Raw genomic sequence first — 27,479 nt, forward strand, 5'->3', positions numbered from 1 at the left:
ATGTCTTTGGGATTTAGAAGTGGCTGAAGCCAAGCTGTAGCACTAAAAGTTTCTCATTTTCAGTGTCTTTTAGGCAGCTGAATTTAACAAAGTGGGACTTTCAAGAAGCTGAGTATTTTAATGGAAGCTCAGCTTCTTCCCATTAATCTGCTGTACAGTGCTTTTAGGAATATATAGGTAAGTTCTCAGTAAACCACATGTCTTGATTAAGAGTAGATATCCTTATTTGAGAGTCAAATCCTGTTTTTTTTCTGACTAACCTGTTTCTGCAACAGCTTGTTTGGTGTGCAAGCAAAGGATGTGTTATTCACAAGCACATCTCTCTGTAAATGAGTATTTGTGAGAGTAGTTTATTTTTCTCTAGTATCTTCCTTATTTTCCAAGTTGTTCCTCAATTCATATGAATAATTCTCAGGACTTAAGAATTCAGAAATTATGATCCTAATTCTTGAGTTCTGGATAGAATACTTTTAGGTAAATAAGAGAAGATGATTTGTAAGTATTTAACTACTGGTGTGAATTTCCAGGCAAACAGCAATTTATGAAACTTCAAGGATTCAGGGACTCTGTATTTGGCTGTGTGTGATCCAAAGCTAAAATATAGGATCTGGGAAATCACAGGGCAGCCAAGTCAGCACTTTTACCAGGGGAAAGATATTCCTAAATCCATCATCTTCTGTGCTCACCTGCTCCTGTAGAGGTGAGTAACCCCAAATTGAAGAAAGCCCAACATCTCTCCTTAGAGCTGCAACCCAGCTGTGTGGTGAAATTGGTATTTCATGAGGCACTTTGCAGTGTGAAGCTTCAAAAGCCACAGAGCCATTTTGTGCCCCTTCTGCTGCCCAGAACAAAGTGTGCAGCCACAGCTCCAAAGGCACCCAAAGAGCCCAAAGCTGGAAAATTGAGAAAAAATTCCACAAAGGACTGGAATCAATTGGCACCATGGCAGCTGCTGGGGCTGAGGGGAGCAGAGCAGGAGTTGTGTGGGTGGTGACAAAGGCAGTGACATGACCCAGGAAACAACAAGGAATGGATCTGCATTTAATTGCAGATCCTGTTGTTAATGATAGCCTGAAGGAGGAACTTCAGGGGTACCATGGGTAGGCTGGTCCTCAGCAGAGAGATCAGAGGGTGGAGGTGAGAAACTGGGATTATTTCAACCATTATTTCTTTAAAGCTGCTTGGGAGCCTTGACAAACTGTCCTTTATTTTTGTTTGTTTTTTATTCTTCAATACCAGTCAATTTGGAAAAAAAAAAAATTATAAAAAGGAATTTTAAAAGCTCAGGCACTGATGAGGAAGGTGCTGATCCTCCAAATCATGGATTGCCACTGCCCAACACCCAGCATCCACTGCAAGGAAGCAATGGCACAGGACAGTTCTGGTCATTTTGCCTCATGTCCCTAGTTTTATTGCACCCAAACAACACTGCCTATCCTGAATGATCAGCAGTGATCTGCAGCAGAAGTGACTCTGCTCTGCAAACTGCCTATTCCAACAGGATCCCCCAGCAGAGCTCTGGGCTGCCTCACCTGGGCTCCCTGGCTCTGGTGGGAATTACTCAGCAAGCTTGGGAAAACTCAAAGCAGCCTCTCTGCTCCCTGCTGGAGGCTGCTAAAGGTCATTTATGCTGTGGCAGCAGCCTACAGACAGAACCAATCTTGAAAATTGCTCATTGCATTGGTGCTGACAAAGGACACTGGGGTGGGAAAAGGGTTTCTAGAAAGCAGGATGCAAAGAAGACGAATTTTCACTTAAAATAAGCAGAGAATCCTATTCTGGCATGTGCTGCTGAGAGATCTGCTGGCAGTGCATCACTGTGCCCTGGTAGCTGAGAAAATTGGAGCATGGGAATTTTATGGGTCATGCAATGCACTTTGAGCTATTCTGCACTAACTGAGCTTGGGAGGAAACAGACCTTTTTGTTCATTTTGTCTAATAAGTAAAAAATGAGGCATGAGGATGAGAAGGTTGTAGAAGGGCTATCTGAATCATGAACTCTTATTTGCATTTTGAAAGAGAACTCAGTAGAAATCTTGGATCCCAAAAACTTCTAAATTTGGAGCATGCAGAATTCATCTCTTCTTTTTTTGTGGTTAATGGCCTATATATCTCTATCTTTTGTGGAGAAAACTTCTTCGAAAAAAGAAGGCATTGCAACTATTTCTGTTTGTTTGGTACAGGGCTGAACAGCATCAAGCACAGCGCCAGGGATGTATTTGAATTCATTCCCCTGGAATATGGGTGGGCATGGACATGTTCTTAATTAAATCTTGGAGTTTAGAGGATTGTTTCCCAAGGTTATTTTTGGTTGCTGAAGTCTGGATCTGAAGCTCATTGCCTGGCTCCGACCCCAGTGCATTCATATCTGATTTGGGCAGTTTAGAACTTAATCTTTGTTTGGAAGCAAAGAAGAGCAGCCATTCCCCAATTTCAAGGGATGTCCCCAGTTTTCTTCAGGACAGTGTAGAGCAGTTTGAGCCATCTGAGCCTTACAAGCCTCTCCATCTCACAGCAATCTGAGTCCTACAAACATCTCTATCCTGCACCTTGTCAGTGTATTTTGAGGGGTAGATCGGAAAACCTCTGAATTTCCTGGAGGTGTCTAAGGAAAGGACAACACCTTTGTGGAAGAGAACTCAGCTGAAAAGCTTTCTCATCCTGTTCCCCTACTCTGGCATCAGCCATGGTGTTCACATGGCAGGAACTGAGCTGTGCTGTGAGAAGTGATGGGAGGGGAAATGTTGGAATGGGAATGGCACCCTAATAAATAACCCCTGATCATCCATTTGGGGTTGACATGGTTCAAAGGGGCTGAACTGCTGTAAATGCTGAAGAGAGGAGAAGGATCAAGGTCCTGCAAGGTCGAGGATGATGCTAAAAATTATTGACCTGCAAAGTGAAGGTAATCAGCACTGTTCTAGCCATTTATTTTTCCATTTTCCTTCTACTCTCCCAGCCATTCACTGCTGGCCTGGGTACATTAGAAATGAGAACTGCATGCAGACATGGACTATCTGTGCTCCAGGAAGTTTCTTTCCTCTGTCTCTAGGCTTATTTCAAACAGTTCTTGCAGTAGTTGAGAATGTTATTGAATTAATATTATTAATGATTTCTTCATTAGCAGATGGGGAAGCTGAATTTGGACAAGTTGCTCACTGGATGTCTGAGACATCTATTTTTGCTGTCCAGTGAATAGCAAAGCTCTGCAAATCCACCAATCTCTGCCTCCAAAATGCAGGACCTAGTACTGAGCCATGGTAATATGTGCTAATAACCTACTAATAAACTGATTAATGGTTCGATATATTGGTTTTCACACTGCAGTGCAGGAAATACTTCCCTTGCCAAATAAGAGGTCGTTGTCAAGCTTAATGTGAATTTAATAAGAGCACCACACAGCTGCTGGCTCCAGATGGTGGCCCACGGGTCAGGGTCATGTCCTTTGCTCACCTTGACAGCAATTCACACAAAGACAGGAAAATCTTTTCAGCAGCATGAGTTTCTGCAGAGCTGCACTGGTTATAGCAGGGATATGGGAATATTTGCTGTGCAGGGGGACAGAGCAATGTCTCCATCCCTGGTACCTTCCTGAGCTGGGTGCTGCTGCTGCTGCCCTCTAGATGGTGCAGTCTGATTAAAAATTTGAGAAAAGACGGGAATTTGCTTTGACTTTTTTTTTTCTTTTTTTTTTTTTCTTTTTCTTTTTTTTTTTTTTAACTGGGTAGAGGTTTTTAAATTGCATTTACAGGAGGACAATTGCCAATGGCTGGGAACTGGAACACCAAACTGCTGGTAATTCCCAGGGGTGGGAGCTTGATCCACCTGGTTTATGCATATTTTGTAAAACACAGTGCACTGTACTGTATTGCACATTTCTACCTACACCATTCTACAGGATTTTTTTTTTCTTTAAACCAGGAGTCTGTGTCAGGAAATGCACCTCATTTTGGAGGTCAAGCTGGGAAATATCACAGACCCAAGTAAGAAACCTTGTTTAATTGTTTTGGGTATTTGCAGCTCAGAACCACAGGTTGCTGACTGCAAATTTTCGGTGAACAAACCCAGTAATGTATGTTGTGCTGCAAAGGAGATATTCCAATAAGCTGGTCACTATCAAGTGGAACTGATTGGAAAACAGAAAAAAAAATAAGGGGAAAGAAAATAGGAACAGGAATATGCCAATTCTTGAAATGCAAAATCTCCACCTCAGAGAGAAGACAGCAATTTGAGGTGAAATCTTGCTTTTGATTAAGTGATGAAATACATTCACCAGCTGGAGTGAAAAAAGCAACATACACCACATGGGACAGTGTGTGTGGAGGGATGGGCAGCAGCCAGCTCAAAGTGGAAGCCATCTGGTACAGAAAATGCATGTCAGGTGGAGATATATATCCAAAAACCCAGAGCAGGAAGGGTTAAGGAAAAAAAAAGAAGATATTTGTTTTCAAGAAAAAACATATCCTAGCAACATCACTGGCCTAATATTAAGTGGAGATACTGAAGCTGATGCAGCCATGAGAAAGGGAGAGGTAGCCAAAAGATACTTTCTGTATTTGGAAAAGCAATCTCTTCTCACAAACTTGGCTGGTGGCTCCTGGTCCATCCAGCTAGGGAAACATTAGGCATCATCTGCTAGAGGAAAAAGCAGATTTAATTATTCTCACCACTAAGCATCTCAGAGGAAGTGGCCAAGGAAGTCTCTGGCCCATGAGGAATCATTTTTGGGTAGATTGAACACAGTAAAGTCCAGGATTATTGGGATGCTACTGCTATATCAGTATTAGAACAGAGCCAGCCATTCCTTCTCGTGGGATTTTTTGTCATGCAAGAGGTGAACAGTGAATCCTATGAAGATAAAATGCATGGACAAGACTATAATTAATGCCAACCAATTAGAATTTTCTAGATAAGGCCTAAATTTACAAAGTTGCTAATTTCCCAGATGGGATCTGACTGGAGAAGAGGTAGACAGGAGAAGGTTTTCTTTTGATAAGTACCTGTGATGGGACTGTTCATGCATGGAGCGGTTTGGGAGGGCTGACAGGAGCTCAGGAGAGACTGGCACTGCCCAGCTGAAAAAGCTGAGCTGGAGGGAAAGTTTTAAGGGGCTGTGAGTGCAGAATGGGGGATGGAGAACTGCCAAGGGGAGCAAATCACTTTGTCATTTCCTTGTGGCTTCAAATCAGGTGTAGTTGCCTTTCAGGTAACTGCTTTGATCATGTCATTCCTGGGTCAGTCTGGGGATATTGGGTGAAATGTGGACAGAAGGAACATCAGCTTTACATCTAGTCTGAGGTCCCCCATGGCCATTAACTCTGGAGTGATGAAAATAATCTCTGAAGATTCATAAAGACAGTGCATGAGAAGAAGGGAAAAGCTGAAAGTTTTCTTCTTCCCCATGTTCACATAACTTGAATTTTCTTGCTTCTTATCTCAAGGTTGGTGGGGCTTGGGTATGTCCTCACCAAAAACCATCCTGCCCAGCAATGAATCAAAATAAAGCTGAAAATTTGTCTGAATTCTTTTTTGCGAGGTCTTAATTTTTTATTTCGAAATCTTTACATTTTCTTCTCAGTGTGCAATTGCTGTTTCCAACAAATTCTCCCTCCCCTGCCCTTTGAAGTGACTTTTGGTCAGTCCTGCATGTCTCTTCTGCTGGTTGCAAGGGGGACAGCAGGACTGGAGCAGCTGGGACTCCTTCAGACCAGGGTGGCAAAGAATCTGGATGGTTTTTGCAATAGAATGGAAGCTCCAGTCCAGTGGGTTTTTAAAAGTATTATCAGAAGTGAAAGGCTACATTTAAAAATGTATAAGCAGGGACTTTCAGCACTGCATGCCTTCATTCATAATTCACCAGTGCTCGTTTCTAAAGAAGATTTGATATTTTTACAAGGTAAATGTACTTTAAAACCTTTCTTTACTTTGCAGTGAATGTGCAATTAAGTGAACTTACTGAAAAGGAGAGGGAAGCAAGGTTTAGAATAGAGTCGCCTCGATAGCTGTGAAATTATTGTAATTTTCATGTAATTCAGCTTCGAAATGTTGCTGTACTGCCATGTTTGGGGCTGGTGGAGCAACTTTTCTGACAAGATCTCCAAATCTGTGGCTGGTAACTATTATTACCTACACCTTTATGCCTGCAGATCCATGGTGGAGATGACATGATTTTCAACTCACGTCTCCAGTTCAGCAGACTGGTCTGGCCTGGGAGCTGCACCAGTGTGTCCCAAAACCCAAAATTGTTGATAATTGTAGTGTTTGCCCAGAGCTGAGCTGGGGGAAGGCCTGAGATGTTTACTCTAAGCAGAGATCCCCACTGTTCCAGGCTCCACAGTAATTATGGGGGGCAAAGCACTTTCCAAGCACCTTCCCTGCACCTTGTACATGGGCACAGTGTGAGGTGCAGCCATTAATCAGACAAGCTGCTGGAGAGAACTGCTAATTGAGAGCTCCCTGAAGTTCCCTCCCTCTTTCCATCCATGCTGAAAGACATCATTTCTATTCCAGTTCTGCAAAAAGGGAAAAGTGGGTGGCTGATGGGAAGAAATTGGAGAATTTCCATGGACATTTGGATTGCAAATGGGTGGCCACCAGCATAAAAAGTGTTTCCAGCTGGTGTCAGGAAACTCGGCAAGGCTGTGTTGCAATGCCCTTTACTTCAGTGTAAGGAGATTTTTTGTTTTGCACTAAAAAATCCTCTTAAAGCCAGAGAGGCAGGTGGGGGAAAGTGCTGCTGAGCAGCAGAGCTCCAGAGCAGGACTTGCTGAGTCAACACAGAGAAATGAGGAAAAAAACTCTAATCACAAGTCTATCTGGATAAATTAAGTGGAAAATTCATGGAAAACACTGAAGTTCCAGCACAGTAAAACCAGAGTAAAAGGAATCAGCCAGGCTCTGTGTCCCAGATGTGCTACACCACACTCAGCAATCTCCAGACAAGGTCACTCCTACCTCAAACACCGTGAAACAGCACCTGCTGCTTCCAGCCAAAATCAACATTTTCACCCTCATCCTCACTTTCTGCTGATGGACACATTGTCCCCCAAGAAGATCATGAACAAAAGGTGTTATTAAAAACCACATTAAGTCAGGATTAACCCCAAGCCTTCTCTTTGGTGCTGGCTGGGGTGCTAACTCAGTTATTGGAAGGGAAGACTTTCCAGGGAAAATGTAGGGGAAAGTGTCCCGAATGAGGCCATTTGGGGACAGTGTCTGTCTAAGCTCTCTGTCTAAGCTTCTTCCCACGTAACTCTCAACTAGATCTGTGGTTTTTTTCTTCACTGCTCTGTTCTTCATCCTTTCAGAGCTGCCCAGGACTCAGGGATGAAAGCTTTCCTCGCTCCCTCAAAGGATCAAATCCATCAGGCCTGTTTTCCGACTTGATTGATGTTTATATCTATTAATTGTTTTCCCTCTCATTTTCTGATTTCCCACTGATATCACAGAAAACCCTGAAAAAAACAATCTTTGATGGAGAATAACATATTTCAGAAGACAACTTCCCACCTCCAGTGTTTGTGGATAATTAGAAGACTGAATATAAATGGCTTGCAAAGCTGCTTATTAACGTGTTTTTCTTACCATTACCTAAAATAATCCATTTCTCTGTGCATTTTGGACATCCCAGGACCTTTTCCATGCAAAAGGCAAAGGTCACTCCCTCTCTGCCTGCTGTCCACATTCTGCCAGCTGTGACTTTAAGCAATATCATATTTTTAGCATCTACTGTGAGGTGACTCCTGGTTTTTACGTGCTGCTTTATCCTCCACGTGCATTAGCAAGGAATAACTCCTGATTCTTCCCAAGGCATGTGGGTGCTGCCAGTTTCCAGAGGGGGACAGATGGAGGTGAAGAAAACCCACTGACACCATGAGATGACAGGAGAAATTGAGATGAACTCTGGAAATGGAGATTTTCCTCCCCAGTAACACTTGGCTCCTGATGAAGGGATGCATTAATGATGGGATGTGACCTTTTCTAAGCCAGGTTAAGGATTTTGACTTTGAACAAAGGCCAAGCTGGGAATTCAATGGAAAAATCTTTTGAGTCATAATACATGGCAAATTCATATTCAGAACAGATGGTATTTTCTAAAAGTAGCTGTTTACTCCTAGAATTACTCTTCTTCCTTCCTGTGGCATTTTTTCCCCATTCTGTGGTTCTTCTGCCCACAAACTTGTCTTTTTCAGTATATTTCTAGTGACAATTTTAACAATCTCTTTAAAAACCCAGCTATAAAAAACCTCCCTCCCTGTCAATGTCTTCTTACCTTCATGATCCTCTGGGGCAATATCCTGCCCTAATTATGGATAAAAGTACAATATTTAGCTATTTTGGAAAATGCCTTTTGTCATCATACAGGAGGTGTAATTAGAAGTTTAGCTCATCTTGCTTTTTGTCCAGCTAAATGCCACACTCTCTATTTGTGTTGCTGCTGCTTCCGACTAATAAAGGAAATCAAGAACAGATTGGAAAAAAAGATTAAAAAAATCTAACTTGGTGTTATTTTATTTTAGAAAACTGATTTCTGACAAATCCCCTCTGGATTTATGCTCAGCTGCAAATCAAGACAGAGCAGGATTTGGCCCAGCAGCCCCAGCAGGAACCAAGCACAGGACTTGGCCCAAACCATCAGGCACCTTATGGGGCAGAGCTAGACCCAATTAAATACCTTGAAGCTGCAGTCTGTGTCAGCTCACAGTCCTGTGACAGGGCTTGGCTTTTGTATTTCCTAGGCACAGTCGTGAACATTAGATTTTCTGTTATTTAAGCCATATTTTCTTTCAGTTTGGACGACGGCGGCTTTCCACTGGCACCATGTTCATTAAAAGGTCTCTAAGTCCACAGCAGTATTCAAAAGTGTTGCTCATTAAACCTTGGAAAGCAGACAACCTTCCTCTTGTGTGATGGAGAGGATGAAAGATCTTGTAAAAGTCTTCTTTATAGAAATAAAAATAGTCCCAGAAGAACAGCTATATTTTTATTCCTATTCCACACAGGTTTCTCTGTTAACAATTGCAGCTAATTTTGTCTCCTGTTATTTCTGGATGTATTTACGATAACCTCAGAATAATCTAACAGAGATTCTTCTCTTCATATAACTAGCCAGAATTCTCACAGTAGTGTCTCACTGGTACCCATCACCCTGGTTTCAACATTCATTTGAGATATAAAATTAGAGACACAGATGCTGAGTTTTGTACTATTCGCAATGCTACATTTTTTTTTGGTCTGCTTTTTTCTTTTAACTTTGCACTTCTTGTTAAATGAAAGACATCCCAACTCTCAAATTATGGAGCTGAACTTATTTTAGGGATAATGAACGGCAAATGTAGTTATTAACTTGTTTGCTTGAGAGAGAGAGAGAGAGAAAAGGTAAGAGAATTATTGTTGGTACAGCAAAAGAAATAGGAGAAAAAATCGCTGGCTTCAGATTACATAGAATTTGTGACTGAAAAAATGGAGCCAAGTGGGAGCCTGAAACACCAAACTGCAATTAATCCTGGCTCAGCACAGCTTGAAAATTTTCAGCTTGAAGATTTTCAGCTGATATGTGTTACCCAGCACCTTGATCAGGCAGGCAGCAGCTCCATTCCTCTGGCAGAATAGTCTGCAAGAGAGCAGAACTGATCTGTGCAGGAGACAGAGCTCTGGAGGTCACTCTGGGCTGTGGGAAGCCAGGCTGGTGGTGGCTTTGATCCTGACATGGCAGAGCTGCTTCTGAGGCTCTGCCTGCTCCACTGGGATTGGGGTGATGGGAGCAGTTAAACGGGGAAAAAAAGATAAAATCCACAGAGAAAATCCACACTTTGCTCAGCGCATAGTGCAGGGTGGGATAGGGGATCAGATGTCAGTGATGCAGGGCAGTGCCAGAGGGAACCCAAACACCCCAGCAGGGCAGCAGCACTGCCAGGGCACCACAGCTGGGCAGGAATGAACAGAATTTCCAGTTAAAACATTGCAAGGCCACGTTTTAGGAAAGAGTTGTGTTAATGAGCATTTTCAGCATCATCTTCTTGTCCTTATTAATTTTTCCCCTGTGAAAGAAGAGCTCTTTTCCTTACTGTTCATTTGACTTTTAGTCTTTGGAGCCCTGTTTTTTCATAACTATGTTGTTTAAGTTTAAAAAAAAAAATGGTTAGGCCTTTCCAGATAATGTAGGGATTGGGATTTAGGCAAAAAAATCCTACTTTTACTGTTAATTTAAAAAACTCAAATTATAGGATAACTCCTGAGGCTAAATTTCCATGGAAGAATTTGTCCATCTTCCTTGCCTGGCTGGGTGCATTCTCCAGCTCTCTTCCCAATGTCCCTGTTTGGGTTTGGTCTCATATTTCCACCTCTGCTTTGTGTCTCTGAAGTTGAATCATGTAGAGAAACTGCCTCAGACCCAGTCAGGCTTTCCCCATCAGAGCCTTTCCATAAATCAGGGCATGCAGAACTCCAGCAATCTTCAGTGCTGCTGTAGGGGTGGGAAGGAGCAGCTCCTTTCACTCACAAGCACATTTCTGCAGTCAGGCACAGAGCGATGGCCTCATGAGCAACACTTATTTCCACTGTTGCTCTGCTCATGCCAAAGATTAATCTCTTTGCCCCCAGCAGGCTCCTTGTGTGATTGATTTGTGTGTGTGAAAGGGACCCTGCCCTGGGCTCTGGCTCTGGGCAGTCATGGCAAGGACATCCAATTATCAGTTCATCATTTTATTTTGATTAAATGATGGTTCTGATGAGCAGCCTCACTGGGATTGTGTCCTCTGCTCTTTTGTGAGGCTGTTAACACATACCCAGCACTGGCTGCACAAGAAACCAGGCCTTGCCTGCATGCAAAGCCAGCTGGACTCAAAAAGAGCCTTTATTGTGACTTCAGACAACCTGGGAGGCAGCCTCTGATGTGAAGTATCACAAGCTGGTAGTCATAATAATTTGCTTTTTCAATCACAGGAAACTCCATGCTTCTAGATGCAACCAGCTCAAACAAATACATATTCAAATGAGAACACACCATAGGTGGGAAGAGAAATATAATTGCACCCAATTTTGCATCTTGCACTTGTCCTCCAGGAGCTAAAATGGGATTTTTTAATATACTTATTTTGAATATGTGCATCTGCTCTGTCATTTTTGCATAATGAGCACATTCCTGATACTTAAAGAATTAGCTTTCCCTCTTGCTAAGATATAGGCAAAATGAGGCATGCTGTTATTCATGTATTTATTTATTCATTCTTTTTTTTTTCTTTTTTTTTGTGTGTGAAGCATACTGGGCAATCCATCTTGTTCCCAGGAAAACCCCAGGGGACATGGAGAAGGCTCAGCATTCAGCTCTGAACTCAATTATCACAAATCTCATCCTATAAATTAGAACATGTTGCAGAGAGAGAAGAAAATGCAGCTCCCCTCAGTACATTCCCTGAAAGAAAGAAAGAGGGAAAAACGCTTTTGGACAGCTGCTTTGAGAAATGCAGGGGGGAGAGCTTATCCAGTCTCCCCCAGATCCATGCTGCAGGAAGGGAAGGGCCATTAGCTGTTCTTCCAAATATGTTTTGCCATGTCATGGTTTCCCAGACCGAGCAAAGTCCAAAGCACAGCAGTAGACATGGGCAACCTACACCAGCCTTGACTCCAGGATGTGTCCAGAGCTCAGACATGATCCTTCCCTCAAAGGAAAACAAGTTTTCTTGCTCAAGTGAACCAAATAATGAGCTTTTATTTCCTCCTTTAATGACTCAGGGGATAGCTCTAAAAATATGTAATTTCCCAGAGTAATTCAGATGGTAGAAACCCACCAGGAGAGCACCTACAGGGTATTCCTGCAGCAGGACTTAGTGACCCATGTAACTCCCACAGACCTGCCCCACAGCTGCAGGATGTGCACCAACGCCTCCAAATGCTGAGGTGAAGAGGATTCCAGAAAAAATATCACCAATCTCTTGAGTTTTGACATGTTTGCACCACCAGCCTTGCTAACAGGTTGACAGAGACGTTATTTTCCTTCAAGTGACGCTCGTAAGAAGATGTGATTCATAACCAGAATAATTGCTGTAGTCCTTTGGATGACTTCACTTCCAGCCAGAGCTGGACACCCACATGTGCCTGGAAAGAGGGGAGAAGGGTGTGCCAAGTGTGCAGGAGCTGCTCTTTAAAAATCACTGATATTGCTGCATTGCTGACTTTATTTACATAGTGGCCCTATTTAAACATGTTGCCTTGTTTTGCATAACTTTTAAAACTTATTTGGGTTCTGAATTATCCTGGGCATAGCCTTTGTGTCAGTGGGAGAGCACTGCTCCTGGTGTCCAGCTTTGCACTGAGGGTGGAAAACTGAGCAGTGGCCCTCAGGTGGCCAAGTGGCACAGATAACCTCCAGCTCCATGTTGTGCTGGTTTACTTGAAATACTGCAAAGTGGTTTGAAGGCTGATGAATGAATAAGAACCTTATTGTCTGGCTGAAGCAGTGTCTAACCAGTCAGTTCACCATCATTTCTAGCAACAGAGGAGACAGTAACCTGCTCTCAGGCTGCTGGGATGCTGATAGCTAGGAAACATCCCTGCAAATTGCCAGCACTCAACATTGGAATCATTCAGTCTGGGGTGCAAAGTGTGGAGACCTGGTAAAAAAGTGTCTGAACCTCTCAAAATGCTAACCAGCCATCACAGGCTTGAGGTAGGGTGCTCTAATAAGGGTAAAGATGTGTGAGATGCTCTCATAAATATGCAGCAGCCTGCCAGCTGGTTTGCAGACTGTACAGGATGGTGCAGTCCATGTATTTTAGTTCTGACTTCTTACCCTCCCTGCTCGGTAGGGAAGCTCTGTTTTCACCTGTTGTGAAACTGAACCCCAGGCAAACAGCTAAGGGGTTACTCTTTAATCAGAAAGCACATATACCACCACCAGGCCAAATAAAACACTTGCACAACTCTTTTAATTTTTAACATCCCTATTTCCAGGGTGTTTCTCAGAAGCTCAGGTGAGCAGCTCTCTGTCTCTGCAGCTGCTCTAGGTTGGATCCAAAGGAAATTGAAACAGCTGGGAAGTTTTCCATTAACTTCACCAGACTGAGTCCTGTAACAGGAAATATTCCTAATTTCAGGGTTCATGGGATGGCTCTGCCATTGCCTCTTTCAGAGGTGAAAAAATGCAACGTGGGGACTGCACATCCTGAACCTTACAACAATTTTTCCACTAGAGCTATAGAATCACAGGAATGTTTAGTTTGTAAAAGACCTCAGATCATCGAGGCCAACCATTAATCCAGCACTGCCAACACCACTAAACCATGTCCCTCAGAGCCACATCATTAAATCCCTCCAGAGATTTAGACTCAACCGCTGCCCTGGACAGCCTGTTCCAGTGCTTGACTGTCACTGAAATACGAGTTCCAAAAATTTTCTAACCTCATCTGAGCTTCTCCAGAAAGAAGAGCTTCCTTCCTCTTCCTGCATCAAAACTGAAGACTACCAGCAGGTTCCTTGTGCTTACCCTGCTCTAATCAGCTGCTGGAGCCTCCAGGGCAGCAAGGAATCAGAGGGAGCAGAGGGAACACCCCACAGACACACTCTGGTGTTTGAGCAAGGCTGGGAGCTCAAAACACCAGGTTCAGCACAAGTGCCAAGATAACAGCTGCAGTCAGGAAGGTCTGCAGGCACTGAGTCAATGAGATTGAGTTCTTTTCTTACACCAGACAAGGGGGTTGCTGGTGCCAGCAACATTTACAGTCCCTCCTGATAAATTTAAGGAGGAATAAGTAATTTCACAGGAGCTACAGAATTCTAGAATCGTTTGGGTTGGAAGGGAACGCCAAGATAATCTTGTTCCAGCCTCCCTAGACCACCTTCCCCTGACCAGATTTCTAAAGTTCCATTCAACCCTGCCTGGAACACCTGCAGGGATTTTCACACAAACTCCTATTTCAGTCTAGCACGTCACAAAGTGAGGGCTCTGTGGGCACAACCATTGTAAGGAAACTTTCTGCACACAGGAGAGACTAAAGTTCACTGCCAGCATTTGAAAGCAGCTCTAATTACAATGCAAAGAGTTGGCTATAGATGCCTCAAGTTATAAATAATGAATGTTGGTGTTTATTCAGGCAAAACCCACAACCATTAAAAATGGAAATCCAGTGCAAATCAGTGATGCAAACATCTAGAAATATGGAGAAAAGATAAACAATAATAATAAATTATTAAAGCTTATAACTAAGAAAGCCATGGGAACGTCAGGGAGACCATTCATCTGTAATTGGGGCAGTGAAAGAAGAAAATGCACCTTCATTCTGCATCTGTAAAACTCTCACTGACTTCACTGATTAGGAAGGAGTTGCTTAAAAATCAGCAGAAAGGGTTCTGATTTGCTCTAGAAAACAATGCAAACACCACTCAGTGGATGAACCAGAAATGGCTTTTATCATTGCTATTTATAAATGCTGCCCGTGGCAAAGATTCCTGGTGCTCCTCTTCAAGGCTGCACAAATTGTTATGGTGAAGGGCTACCAGGAAAAGCTACCAGGAATGCTGCTTGCAATTTTGGATAACCTGATTTGCTTAGTTCACAAATCAGATTTGTCCTCCATCTCCAAAGCTCAGCCTGTGATCAGAGCAATAAGTGCTGCTCCTGGCTTAGGTATTGGTGTTTATAAGAATGGATTTGACCATCAACTTGCCTCTGCCATTTTTGGATTGTTTCTTTCCCCCAACCTGGGCTTCCTCAGCTGCACTGCTTACATTTTGCTGATAGCTTTAGCTCTCATTTCTCATTTCCGTGTGCATGAGGGTTCAGGGGATGCAGGCAGACTGCAGTCCTGCCTTGATTTATGGCACTTTCAGAGTCACCCAGGTGCTCCAGGAAGCACAGCAGGTGCACAGGGATCACTGTGTGCCAACACCACCTCTGCAGTGACACACAGCTGGTGTTAGCACTGCCCCAGCAGCTGGGGGGTTCAGATTTCAAACTGTCTTAAGTCGCCCTGAGATGTATTTTAAAGTTGTGTTGAGGTCACCTAGCACATGGTGTAGGTGGTTTTGTGCATGTGCCTGTCAGTCAGCACCTTTCCAGAAGAAGCATCAGAGGAATTTATGATGAGACCCTAATGCTATTCATTGCTGTGGCCAAGGCACAACGTGACCCAGATTCCCACATCCAGAGAAGTGGAGAGTGCTCTGATCTGACATCTCCAATTTTGAGATGTCCTGATTTGGTTCCAGCTGCCAATTCCATCTGCAAGCTGCTGGGTTTGGGCCCCACCTGAGCAAGATTTGAGGCATAATGTGAGTTACTTGTGACAGGGGACAGGGCTGATGGTGACTGAGGTCATTTGAAAGAGAGGAGCTGATCTCCCAGCACATAAATCCTCATACAGCAGATTGGAGACAAATGTGAGCATTCCCCCCATCCTGCTCAGAACCCCCTTAGCTGGACATCATAATTACATCAGAGTTGCACAAATGGAAAACCTTGGAAAGTGTTTAATATATCTAAAAACATGGAGCAGCAGCTCTTTTCTAGACACAAATCTTTGCCCTGCCCTTGTGGTGGAGGAAGAGGAATTGGTAATGCCAAATCAACAGCCTCCTTTTTGCTTGTGCTTCATTTCTAACCATGGCCAGAACTGGTCTGACCTCAATTCTCAGGTCTTTTGATCCACCAAATTGAATTGCTTTTAATGTTTTTGCTAGCCAGCCCCCAAAAGCATTGAAGTGGTACTTTACTGATGCAAATGTAGAAGGGAGCAGATAATTGAGTTTGATCTGGTCAGACAGAGTTCTGGCTGGAGGCTACCTATGAATGACTAATAGTATAAAAATATTATTCTGAAGAAATCCAGCAGCTTCCAACTGGTAATAACTTGAAATTCCATGTGAAAACTTGTCCTACAACACTCAAACTTTCCTCCAAACACTCAATTTAGTTTCAGAAAAATGTTCCTTGTGGACACTAATTTGTGAGCATTGAGCCCCAAATACTTTTGCAAACAACCACCAGCAAGAAACTCCATAGAAACAACTGCTAGCTGGAATAATTTCTGGAAAATGAACTTTGTGGTTATGCATTCAGTACTAGAAGAAACGTTTGCTCCATCAGGATTCAAATTATCAAGGCTCTCATGTGTGTCCAGCTCCGAGCTGGAAAATCAGCCCTTTCAGGCTGGGGTCACACCAGCATTGATGACAGTCATTGGGTTGAGTCTGGATGTGCCAGGGGGACGAAGGGGACAATGCCACTGCTGCAGGGGAAGGTAGCAGGACATCCCCTTTGGACCCACACCACATCCAGGCCCACTAGGTGGAACCAGAACATCCTCTGGATGCTCCTGCCTGTGACACCTACGTGAGACAAGTTCACTTGCAGTTCAGTGCCCCAGGGCAGCAGCCAGGCTGAAATCCCAGTTTGCCTCCTCCTACACAACATCTTGCTGCTGCTTACATTGCAATCTGCTTCAGGCTGCCAGGCTGTGTGTGCAGCACGGGCTCTGCTGATCACAGCAGTGATACCTACCTCAAACAATCAGAGCTTTTTGCCTTTAATTTTCCTTTGATGCTTAAATAACAGAAAAACCACAAAAACAAATGAGGCTCTCCTCTGAATTACTCAGGAGAATACAGTAAGCTATTCCACGCTGTCATATACAGTTGTAATTAGGTGCTTTTAGAAATATATGATCTATTTTTATCTGTTATTTATTGTGCTGAATGCACTGTGCCCCTGACAGACTACTGCAGGTTTCTCAGTGTGTTAATTGCCTGGGCCCTGCTGCTACACCCACTTTTGAGATCCAGAGACAAACCAGTGGAATTCTGACATTTATTTATCTTCCTAGAGAGAATCTTTTGGCCTGGTAAACATGTAGGGCTCCTGAAGAGATGTTACATCACATCATACTAACCCTCCTCAGCTCCTGGATTACTGACCAAACACACAGTGACATCCCATGGGCTTGCATGGCAACATCCTTTGACAAAAGACATCCTAAAAACAAACCCATGAGGTTTTCAGAAGGAATCCAGACCAGCTGTGTCTTGGGGCAATGCAGATGCACCCCAAAAGTGGGAGTTTGCCCCTGCCTGGGCTGTACAGAGCCATCAGGGCTGTGTTACCCCAAGAACTGAAAGCAGAGCCCCAAGTTCACTCCCTGGCTCCAGTTTCCCATCTCTCACCCACTCACCCCTGCCCACATCAAAAAGAAATAGTGGAACAAGGCAATAATTCTTCTCCCTTCCCAAAACCCCAGCAAATGAACATGAGGCAAAGCTCCAGCTGCCTGGCAGCAGGAATGCAAACACTCCAGAGCTTCCTGGTAGATCCTGAGCAGCAGCTCCACAGGCTGTTTAATTAATCACCCCTTGAGCCCTGCAGCATCCTCCAGATCAGCCGTGTCCTCAGCTGCCCTGACCACAGGTGGGGCCTGAATTTAGCCCTTGCCATTCATCTCCTGAGCACCCTGCAGTGGATTGAGGCTTGCATGGCCCAGGTAAGATTAATTCAGCCCAATTTCTCACCAGAGACACCGAGGGAAGGAAATCTCTCCAGCATCTCCCTTCTTCCAAGGTAATTGCATGTCTCATGCCAAAGAAAAGCCTCCCCTTCAGCTTCTCTGTATGCCTGACTTAAGACTGGAAATTAGAAAGCATTTTTATAAGTCTAGAATGCTGTAGCACAGAGCTTACAAGGGGAAGGATCAAAGTCCAGGAGAGGAAGGAAACTGGAGACCCTCAGAACTCTTTACAGTGTTGTGAGGATTAACAACCTTCAGTTCTTTATACAAACACTACTTGTTCCATACTAAAAACCACTTAATCTACAAAAACACCATTAATTTTTCTTATAGAAATTTCAAATCAGATCCATAACAGGAAGTTCATATCCCTGACAGCACCAGGCAGCCTTCTGCAGAGACCTTCAACTTGAACCACCCTGCCAGGAGCTCCTGACCTCCACCAAAATTCTCAAGAGTCAAGACCTTCCCTGTATCTGCTCCCCTCTGAGCTAAGAGGCTGCCAAGTGCTACTTTCCAAAAACAAACCAGGTTTGCTGAGCTGACTCCAGAAGCAGAAAGCAGAGCTGCCCTGGGAAGGTGATTTTATAGCTCCTCTGCTGTCCTGGCACAACTTCATTGTGAGAAAAAGCTGCACCTGCAGGAAAACCACAGCCAGGCATTGAACATAGACCAAGGATAATATCACCCATTCCACCTTTTTACAATCTCATGTTTTGTTTTGTTTTTTTTTTTTTGTGATGGGGAGGGAGGACTGCAGTTCCAGAGGAATCCTTGTTATCATAGGTGGGTCTTCAAAAGTGAAAAAAAGTCATGGGATAACACAGAAATAGTTCATGCTCAGTTGTACAATTTGAGATATTCTGTTGTCTTTGTATGCCATCTATGTGAGAGCCATGGGAATTTGAAATGGGCCATAAAATATAAAAGACATGTTTTTTTAGTGATAATATATTAACCTAGGAAGTGAATGAGCCCATACAGCACCTTTTTCTCTCATCCATTATTTTAAAATGCTGAAATCCCTACATTTTACTCTACCTGCCTTTTAAAGTATATGGTTATGAATCCCTGAGAAGAAAGACATCAAATGAAACAAATGGCAGCTTTGAATTACAGTTGTGATGAACATTGTCATAATAAATTCTCTCCTCACCCAGAGGAGTGATGAGGCATTCCTGCTGTACCACACCATGTTTTCACAAGTCAAATACAGCCCCGTGGTCAATTTATAGCTCACTTTTGGGCTGAAAGTCTCCACACATCTTAAATGAATGCAGCTGAGCGTGATTCAGAACGATTTGGACAAGAATACCATGTTTCCAGCTAATTTAGGCTGAGATTTTCTGGGTTGTGCAAGGGCTTTTTGCCCAAGTCAGAGGCACTGGTGTTTCTAAATCCTCTGGGCAGCATGTCAAGGCATAATCTTGGAGAGGTGTTGCTCTACAGCTCTAATTGCAAGGAGAAGGGAGGCTGAAATGACAGTCAAAACAATGTTTTCATAGGAAAGATTAGCCTTTTCCAACACCCCAGCCCTTATCAGAGTTTCAGTGCGTATTAATCACCAATCCCCTGCTCCAGCTCCATTTGCTGCTGCCACAAAAGGGGATGACAATTTAAACAACCAACTTCTGGGACACTTGGCTGGTGCACAGAGCTGTGCTCTGAGCAAGATGAATGAATCCATTTAGACCAGGTGGCTACACATTTTGCATATCTTTATTGCACTTTTACCACGTTGCAAACAATTCCACAAAAATGCTGCAAAAGTAAGCCTAGAGCTGCTGAAAGCAGCTTTTTTTTACCCATATATGTATATATTTACACAAAACTATCAAAAGCAAAATTGAAAAGTAGCAGCTCAGCTATGATAGTCTAGAAAGATAAGAGCTGCCACCTCCTTATGGACAAATAGTACAACTTGTCATTTTACATCACTTTGTAAAACCAACATTCAAGTATTCCTGTCAAAGCACAATTAGTGAAATTCCCTTCTGGTCACCCCTGTATTTATTATCATTATTATTATTATTATAATCATTATTATTATTTTTTTGCCTTTAAAAGTTCATAATGCCTTAACCCTTTAAATGCTGAGTAGCGGGGGGGGAAAAAAAGCATTCAATTTAAATAAGATACAGTGGATTAGAGCACTTAAAGGGTTAACACAAAATACTAAGTGGACTGTCACCACAAATAAAGTGTGAGTCACAAAACTATGCTTGTCCCTCTTAGTTAAATTTGGAAGGTAGGTCTGGGGTTTCATAGATATACCATATATAAATACAAAATATTAAGTAAAGGCCTCCTTTCTATACAAAAAGGACAGGAGGTGTTTTGCTATCAGACTGTTGTCTGTCAATGATTGAGTATTTTCTGAATCTTTTCATAATCTCTCTTCAGGAACTAATGAAAAGCATCACATTAGACTTATTTTTCTTAATGAGCTAATCCTTTGCAGAGTCTACACTTTACCTACTTTGGGAACAATTATATCTCATTTCTGAATTCACTGAATTCACAAAGTGGCATACACAGTCTTTTGCAAGACTTATTATTTTTTATTTTTATTTCTTTTTCCTCTTTGAATCTTCTTGACTCGGCTGGTAAAAATGTAGTCTTGCCATTTCACTACCTCTCGGTGGTAACAGTGTTAACATCAGTGTTAAAGTCATTTTCAACCACGTTGTCATAACCATCCTTCTCTATGCAGTCACTGACAGCCTTGAGCACAATCCGCAGCCGCCTGTCCATCGCCTCCAAGTGAGGCTGGTAGAGGATTGGAGCTATTTTATCTTTTAGCAAAGATTCTTTCATCAGGAGACTGAGTTTGTATTCCTCCTTGGCTAACAACTGTAATCGCAGATAGGTAGACTTCCTTATTCTGAGAGAAAAAGGAGGGGGAAAAAAAAATGCAAGTCAGTTATTTCCATCCCTGCTGATCTTGACAGAGCTAAAAGGCTTATAGCCAGCATTGCAATATAGTGTAATGCAATAAAGAGCCTTATTCTGTGGTCTGAAATGATGAGAAGCAGGTGCTGTCACAAGCAGCTGGCAATGTCACCTGTCATTGATCTTAGGGGACCCTTGGAGTTGGAGAGGTTTGGGAGCACAGGTCACGGGGCAGTGCAGGCAGCACTCATGTCCCTCTCCTGGAAAGGCACCAACTGGAGCTGGTGCAGCATTCACAGGGTCATGTCCATCCTGGAAATGACATGTGTGGCACATGTGGCACTAGCAGGGACATGTGTGACAGCAGCAGAGGCTCCTCAGGCTCACCCTGCAAAGCTGAAACTCTAAATGTCACCTGAACCCTCTGAAAACCCTGGCCATGGGCACTGAGGAAAGCTGTTGAGAAGCACTCCAACAAGCTGGGATTTTGTCACTTCCATGGGATGTGTATTTTGTCTTAAAGGCTCTCCCTCTGCAGCTCATGGCCACATTCCTGCAAGGTCCTGATCACAACAGTCCTGATCCCATTTTATGTGGCAGCACCAGCACCCAGGACTAGCTCAGGCTAGGCTCCTTGGGCAGGGTCACACCATCTCCTCCTCTCCATGGTGTGCAATAAAAGATTCACTTGAACATTTTCAGTCCTGTTAGTGGAAAGAACTGTATAAACCAGGAAACAGCTCCAGAGGGGAAACGTACCTGCAGCACTGGTTTAAAGGCACCAATATGGAAAGTTCATCGTGGGAATATTTTCCAAACCTATTTCAAGATAAGAGCAAGAATGTAAAAAAGGCTGTTTTAAAGACTGACATTTTTCTTTTTTTTTCCCCCCAGGAAGATTATTAAAGGCATTTACCCTCTTCCATTATCTAAGTGGATAATAAAAGTTTCATTTCCAAACTTCTCGAAGGTTTCATAGTGGTGTCGATCCATGTTACCTGTGGAACAAAGAGAAAAAAAAAGACTATTTTCACTCTGGCTTGAGCCTGCAGGTCAGGGCAATGCAGAACCCCAGTGCTCCCCAAAAACAATGGCTGGGGAGAGCAGAGAAAGCAATGAATCTACTGAGCTCATTTGCTCCTACCATGGATAGCCCAAAGTGTGTGAACCTGGAAGGGCTGTTCAGCCTCTGGCAGCTTTTCAAGCTCTCTGCAGCTTTTATACTTAAGCTCTAAAGAAGCCATCAGGAGACCAAGCCAACCTTCCCTCCCTCCAGCAGCCCCTCCTGGGGTACACCAAGGAAATCTCTCTGAAGTACAACAGTATCTCAGCTGTTTGGGGAGCCTGCTGACCTCTAGGGTAGCTGTGTCTGAAGCCACCAGAGCTCCCTTCCCTGGTGGCAATGACCCTGCTGCTCAGCCTGGGGTCAGTAGGGCGTGTGGAGCAGACATGGCACATGTGACCTGTGCAAGGCTTAGCTCAGGGAGGAGAAAATGCCTGCTTTGAGCAGGGCTGTTAATCCAGATCACTTTGTTAATACTGCATTCACCTTTCTGGACCCCAACCAAACATCCTGGTCTTCCTCTAATAAGAATTTTGTCCCACTTGCTGGCTGCCTGGAAATCCAAAGCAGTGTCACGGCTCTGAGATATGGATCAGGATGGTGCTGAGCTGCCCAGCTGCACAGCTCTCCTGTGGGATCTGATTTTAAGGTCACTGTGCAGAGGAGAGCTGCCAAGCTATGAATTCTGTCTCCATGGCAGGGCTCTTGAGCTACTCATAGATGCCACATATGGTCCCTGAGCTGGGACTTGGCCTGTCCTGCTGCAGCCTGCTGCAGAAATCTCAGTGGGGGCAGTGGCACAGGATGTGTCCATGCTGGCATGTGCCCAAGGATCAAGGATGGCACCTTAGAGGTGTATTAGCTGCAGCAGAACAGTTTTTATATGAGAATGCCTCACTGTTAGTAAGCTTGGAATGGGCCACTATTACCTGGTTGTTAATAATTATTTTATTAAGTTATAGAAAAAACCCCTCCTGATACAATCCACAGCTGCCTTTGTGACAAAGCAATGCCCCTTCCCCCTCAGCACCCTGACATTTCAGAGAGAAGCAGCAGAGAACACTCCTGCAGGATGAAAACAAAGCCCCAGCAATGAGCAGTCCTCCCAAGTGCATCCAGGAGCCATATATTACAGGGGGAAGGCTCTCCCTAAAGCAAACTGTGAAGGAGACTGGCCTGACCTGCATTCATCACCACTCTGCATTTCTGAACATCTTTGTTCCTTTAATCTGCACTGATGGGAATACATAACCATGTAAATCTGCATTTTCTCATAATCATCTAGAGCAGCACATACAGTAAATGCAGCTTCAGCCAAGCTTTAGCAAACTGCTGAGCTATGCAGAGCAGTGCAGAAAGAAATGGTTCTTATTCTAATTAAATGTTGCATTTAATTTTTGAAAGAGATGAAACATACCCATTAGGAAATCAAAAACTGTCATATCCATTATATCCAGAATTCTGGTCCCACTGTCATACGGGGGTGTTTGTTTAACCTCTTCACAATAATCTGGATCAACTTCCCATCTGGAAAAGGCAATATTTTGATATTTTATGCAACATACAAAGCTCACTGAAAATGACAAAAATAATGCTATTTTGCAAAGATGTGGTTGTATCAAATCGATTGAGTGCAGGGTCAGGTAGAGGCAGCCAATTCCTCAGGCTGCTTCCAGCAATGCAGGCAAGCAAGGAAGATTGTGACTGATGAAAAAGGAAGAAAATCAAAATACTGAAAAGTATCTGGTGAGTAGCTTGAGGATTTAGGAGACTAAACTGCACCATCATAGGGTGTAAACAACTGAGACTTGCTTGGGGCTGCTGAGAGCAGTGAATCCTTCTCCCTCTGACAGGACTTAGAAGGGTCCTGTTGCATCCTTCCCATGGCAGTGGAAGGATCTGTCCCATGAGGGAATTTTGCCATTGAAGGTCCTTTTGGCTTCAGGACCAGAAGCTGTCCCTTCCCAGGAGCTGGAGAAACCCAGCTGCTCTCCAGGGGCCAGGGCTGGGATATTTCCCTATCACCCTGTGCAGCTTTGCTCACCACTACTCACTCTGCTTTCTTGCGCTTGTGGTAGGAACGTCTCCAGGGGTTTCTCCAGGTTTTCCTTTTTGCTAGAGACAAATCAGGCAGGAAAGCAGCCAGAGAGCCTTCGATCTGGTCTGGTTTTCCACACAGGGCGTGCTCTGTTGAGCAGTAGTAGGAGCATTCCCCATAGAAGCAGATGTTGTTGGCTGGCAAAGAAAGGAAAAGAGCCTTAAAACTTACCCTTAAATTAGTATTGAGAATTCATAAAAGTACTGATGTATGTAGGGGCAGAAGTAAATCCAAACCCCTGTTGCCACACATAGTTTTCCTCCACTGAAACCACTAGAAAGACATTTATTTCAGTGGCTGGGATTACGCCCTGTGCTAAGCTCTTTGTGACTATTTCCAGTCTATTTATATTCCCCAAACCCATTTTTTTTTTAAATCCTGTCCTTTCTCCTTTCGTTTTCCCAGACTGCTACATTTCTTCAGAGCTATTTGTTACCCCAGGCTGGAACCCCAAACCCCACAGCTGAACAAGTGGCACGTGCCCAAAATTAAATCACTTCTCAAAATCTTGGCACGTTTCTTCAGGAACAGAGAACATTTCATTCATTTCCTTGCTGGTATGAGAAGAACTGGCAGTTTTTGTAAGGAGAATTATTTACCATCAAGAGTCCCGTGGGGGTGTGTGTGGAAGGTGGAAATAGCATGGATGTAACGCTGTCAGCACACATCCCAAACACAAATCCCTTCCTCCACACCTCACGTTACTCCAACAACCCCAGAAAAAGAATCTGCAGCAGGTTTTGGGCCGTGTGTTACCTTAAAACCTCGCCAGCACTGCCAGCACATATTTCTGCACCGACAGGAACACCCACTCTTTACAGGAACACCCTGCCCACGGGAATTGCTGAGGGTGAGAGAGAGCAGCTCAGCCCCAGAGCCACCAACGCCAGACTGTGAACAGGAGCAGGAGAGCACTGCTGCTCTTGTCAGTGTGCTACAACTCTCTGACATTGCTCTGTGCACAGAAAATGCCATTAGAGGAAAACTGTGCCCTTTCCTAATGGTAAAGCACGAAGCTGGGAAGTCACATTGCTTCCTAATTCCCCACAAGCCTCTAAATGCAAGTGCTGCTGCTGAGCTCCTCTCCCTGTGGCAGGCTTGGTGTAAATGAGGCAGGAAGGGCTGGGAGCAGCAGGAGGTGATTTTCTGGCTGCCCCAGGAAGGGAAGGAGTGGCTTTGAATGGCAGGGATGCTCTGTGGCACACACCTTGCACATCACTGTGACATTCCCCAGTCCAAAGCTGCAGCAGCAGAGTGGAGATGGACACAGGGGAGATGGGGAGTCAGGGGGACAGGGGACAGCTCTGGGGATGGCAGTGGGGAGGGAGGAACAGAGCAAGGAGCTGCATTCAAGGAAAGAGAAGTAGGGGAACATGGAACAGCAATAAGGTCTTGTGATGCTTTTGATTAATTAGCTGCATTATCTGGGACTGGCTGTTAACCGTGGAATTACACCAAATAACCACATTATAAAGCTGAGGTGTTCCTACTTGACAATCTGTCCCAGCTTCCCACTGATGTCCCAGATTTCTCCATCGATGGCCATCAAATTTGTCCATGAAATTGTGATTACTTCACTCCAGAGACAGCTTTTGGCATCACTGCTGTGCCTGACTCACAGGGGCCACCCATCAATCCGTGCTCAGGAACAACTAACCTGAACTAGACATTTATATTCACAGGGTTGGATCATAGCAGTTAAATATATCCTGGCTAAGTCCAGAAATATTTACTCTGTGGCCAAAAAGCTTGTTGACAATTATGCAAGGAAAAGAAAAATATTTCAGGGAAGAGAAAATGAAGAACAGAAATTAAAAAAAGAAGGAAAGGATCACTCAACATATCTGTACTTCTGAGTTTGCAATTTAAGTGTTTTACCAAGCAGAATATTCTTTCTTAAAAACTGTGTTTCCGCTGATTTGAAGCTGCAGTGGGGCTTGGGCTTCAATTCAGCTGTCTCAGCATCACCCCCTCATCTGGGGAGGGAGGGAGGGAGGGAGGGAACCGTGCAGATTTATCTCTACTGCCTGAGATAAGTTATCTTCCAGGGTTTCTATGCCCTGACTTCCACCTGGCAGCAGGAAGCCAATGCTTGGTTATCTCCTGCCAGAACAGTTTTGTGAAGAGCAAAAGGCCCAGCAAATGCCCCCCATGCCACCCCAGCCTCTGCTGCTCGCTATGTAAATCTGACCTTTCAAGAAAAGGGAGTTGTACTAAACACAGCATTTTGCTCAGTGGGAAGATAAATACTCTGTTTAATAGTTTGCTTCTGAATTTAGCTTCGGGAACAATGAAACTCTGCTCTGTATTGCCAACAAAAGCACCTGGGGCTAATCACCCATCAGTAATCACACTCGTACCCAGGTAGATCTCGAGGAGAGCTCAGGGCTTGGCAGTGGTGATGTTTGCTGCTGCAGGGCTGTGCAGGGTGCACAGCCACCATCCCACTCATCCCTGCCACGATCTTCCAGCTCCTGATCCTCCAGGAGCCCCACTGCCTGCTTCAGGCACCCTGAGCAATGGCAGGATGTGTCCTGTCATTAAGGCAGCAAACTTGCAGTAAAACCACAAGTGTGTTTCTCAGTGAGAAGTTACTTTCAATGGCAAAGCTTTTTTTGCCAGCAGCTATTCTCCCTGGGGGCTCAGTCCTGTGGACCAACTCCCCACAGCTCCTGTCCAATTTCTCAGGACAGTAAAGCTGAAAGGATCTCAAGCTACTGCTGAAGAAATTAACTGCCTTGCTTGATACAGAATAGACATCCTATTATGTCTATCCTCATCCTTACATACCGGCAGTAAGATGAAGCAGCCTGAATTATCTGGGGAAACATTCATTTTTAAGGTTTCTTCAAAATGTAGGAAAAAGAAAAAGAGGTACCAAATATAGAAAACCACAGTTCTCATTTAAGACTTCAAGGTGCTGTAGCAAGGCTCTTTGAAACCTAAGTAGGTGACCCACATTCTGCACAGCAGGCTGAGGGTGAAATTCCAGCTAGAGACACAAACCCAGCACTTCATGGCAATCCCATGCTGAGAGCAGGGCTTGGCTTTCCCAAGTTAAAATAAGAGGGAAAGGGGAGATGAGCTCCCTGCTGGAGCATAGGGCTTCTCCTCTCATTAAAATTGCCGAAACTGTATGATCCTCTCACCAGATGAAGGTGTTTCTGCGTAAGTACACCTAAAAAAGAAGCAGCAGCCAGGAATTTGTGCTCCTGCAGGGTGGGCAGGAATGGCAACAGCAGCAGGGCTGGCAAACCAGGCAGGGAGGGATGTTTGCACATGCTGGAATGTTCAAATGCTGTGCATTTGCAGCATGCAAAATCCTTCTTCGTTATAAACCAAAACTGTTTCCCCAAAGCACCAGACAGGCAAGAGAATTTCGTGCTGCAGTGTCTGATTTTCATTATCTGAGGAGGAATGGATGTGATTCGTAATGAAATGCAGGCAAAAATTATGGTCTGGTGATCGAAACTCCAACTAATTACAACAATTAAGAAGCAGAGTGTCTGTGTACTCATCTGCACATTCCCTGTGCATCCTCCTGATAGCTGAACAATAATTCTTCTCGGGAAGAAAAGGAACAAGGGGGGATACCTTAAAGCAAATTGCTTGGCAGAGCAATTCTTTTATTCAGCTTTGCATGACTGTTAATAGAGGACATTTACCAAGCCTGTGCAATTGGAGTACTGGAAAGAATCCTGAATATTTACTACAGCAATGCATGAAAAGATCTTTCATTTACCTGCTCAAAATAATAGGTAATTCAGAACTGCTATTGTATGCTGAGAGGGAAAAAATCCATAATCCCTTGGAATTGGTTAATATGAACAAAAAACATAGTGCTTACTAGCTGTGTAACATTGATTTCTTTAAGCTGCTGCCTCAATTATTTCCAAAACGAAGGCTGACATCATTAATATGTCCCTTTTTTCCT

General features: G+C 43.9%; 1 protein-coding gene across 2 annotated transcripts in view; it reads right to left on the reverse strand.

Annotated features, from left to right (window-relative positions):
• The window catches only part of FAM20C (FAM20C golgi associated secretory pathway kinase), a 105,161-nt gene that overhangs the window by 28,823 nt on the left and 48,859 nt on the right, over positions 1-27,479 (reverse strand). The window contains exons 6-10 of one of the 2 annotated variants that reach the window (XR_014855086.1): positions 23,502-23,682; positions 22,865-22,974; positions 21,301-21,382; positions 21,144-21,203; positions 19,197-20,376 (exon numbers count right to left, since the gene is read on the reverse strand). Coding sequence is in view for 1 of the 2 variants with exons in the window: in XM_085074634.1 (XP_084930760.1) it covers positions 20,124-20,376; positions 21,144-21,203; positions 21,301-21,382; positions 22,865-22,974; positions 23,502-23,682 (686 nt within the window). In the remaining variant the exon portion in view is untranslated. Of the gene's footprint in view, positions 1-19,193; positions 20,377-21,143; positions 21,204-21,300; positions 21,383-22,864; positions 22,975-23,501; positions 23,683-27,479 lie in introns of those variants that run through there. The other variant, XM_085074634.1, reaches the window with a different exon arrangement.

The sequence above is a fragment of the Lichenostomus cassidix genome, chromosome 14 (assembly GCF_008360975.1).
Source record: "Lichenostomus cassidix isolate B80296 chromosome 14, HeHo_3.0, whole genome shotgun sequence".
Classification (NCBI taxonomy): Eukaryota; Metazoa; Chordata; class Aves; order Passeriformes; family Meliphagidae; genus Lichenostomus; species Lichenostomus cassidix.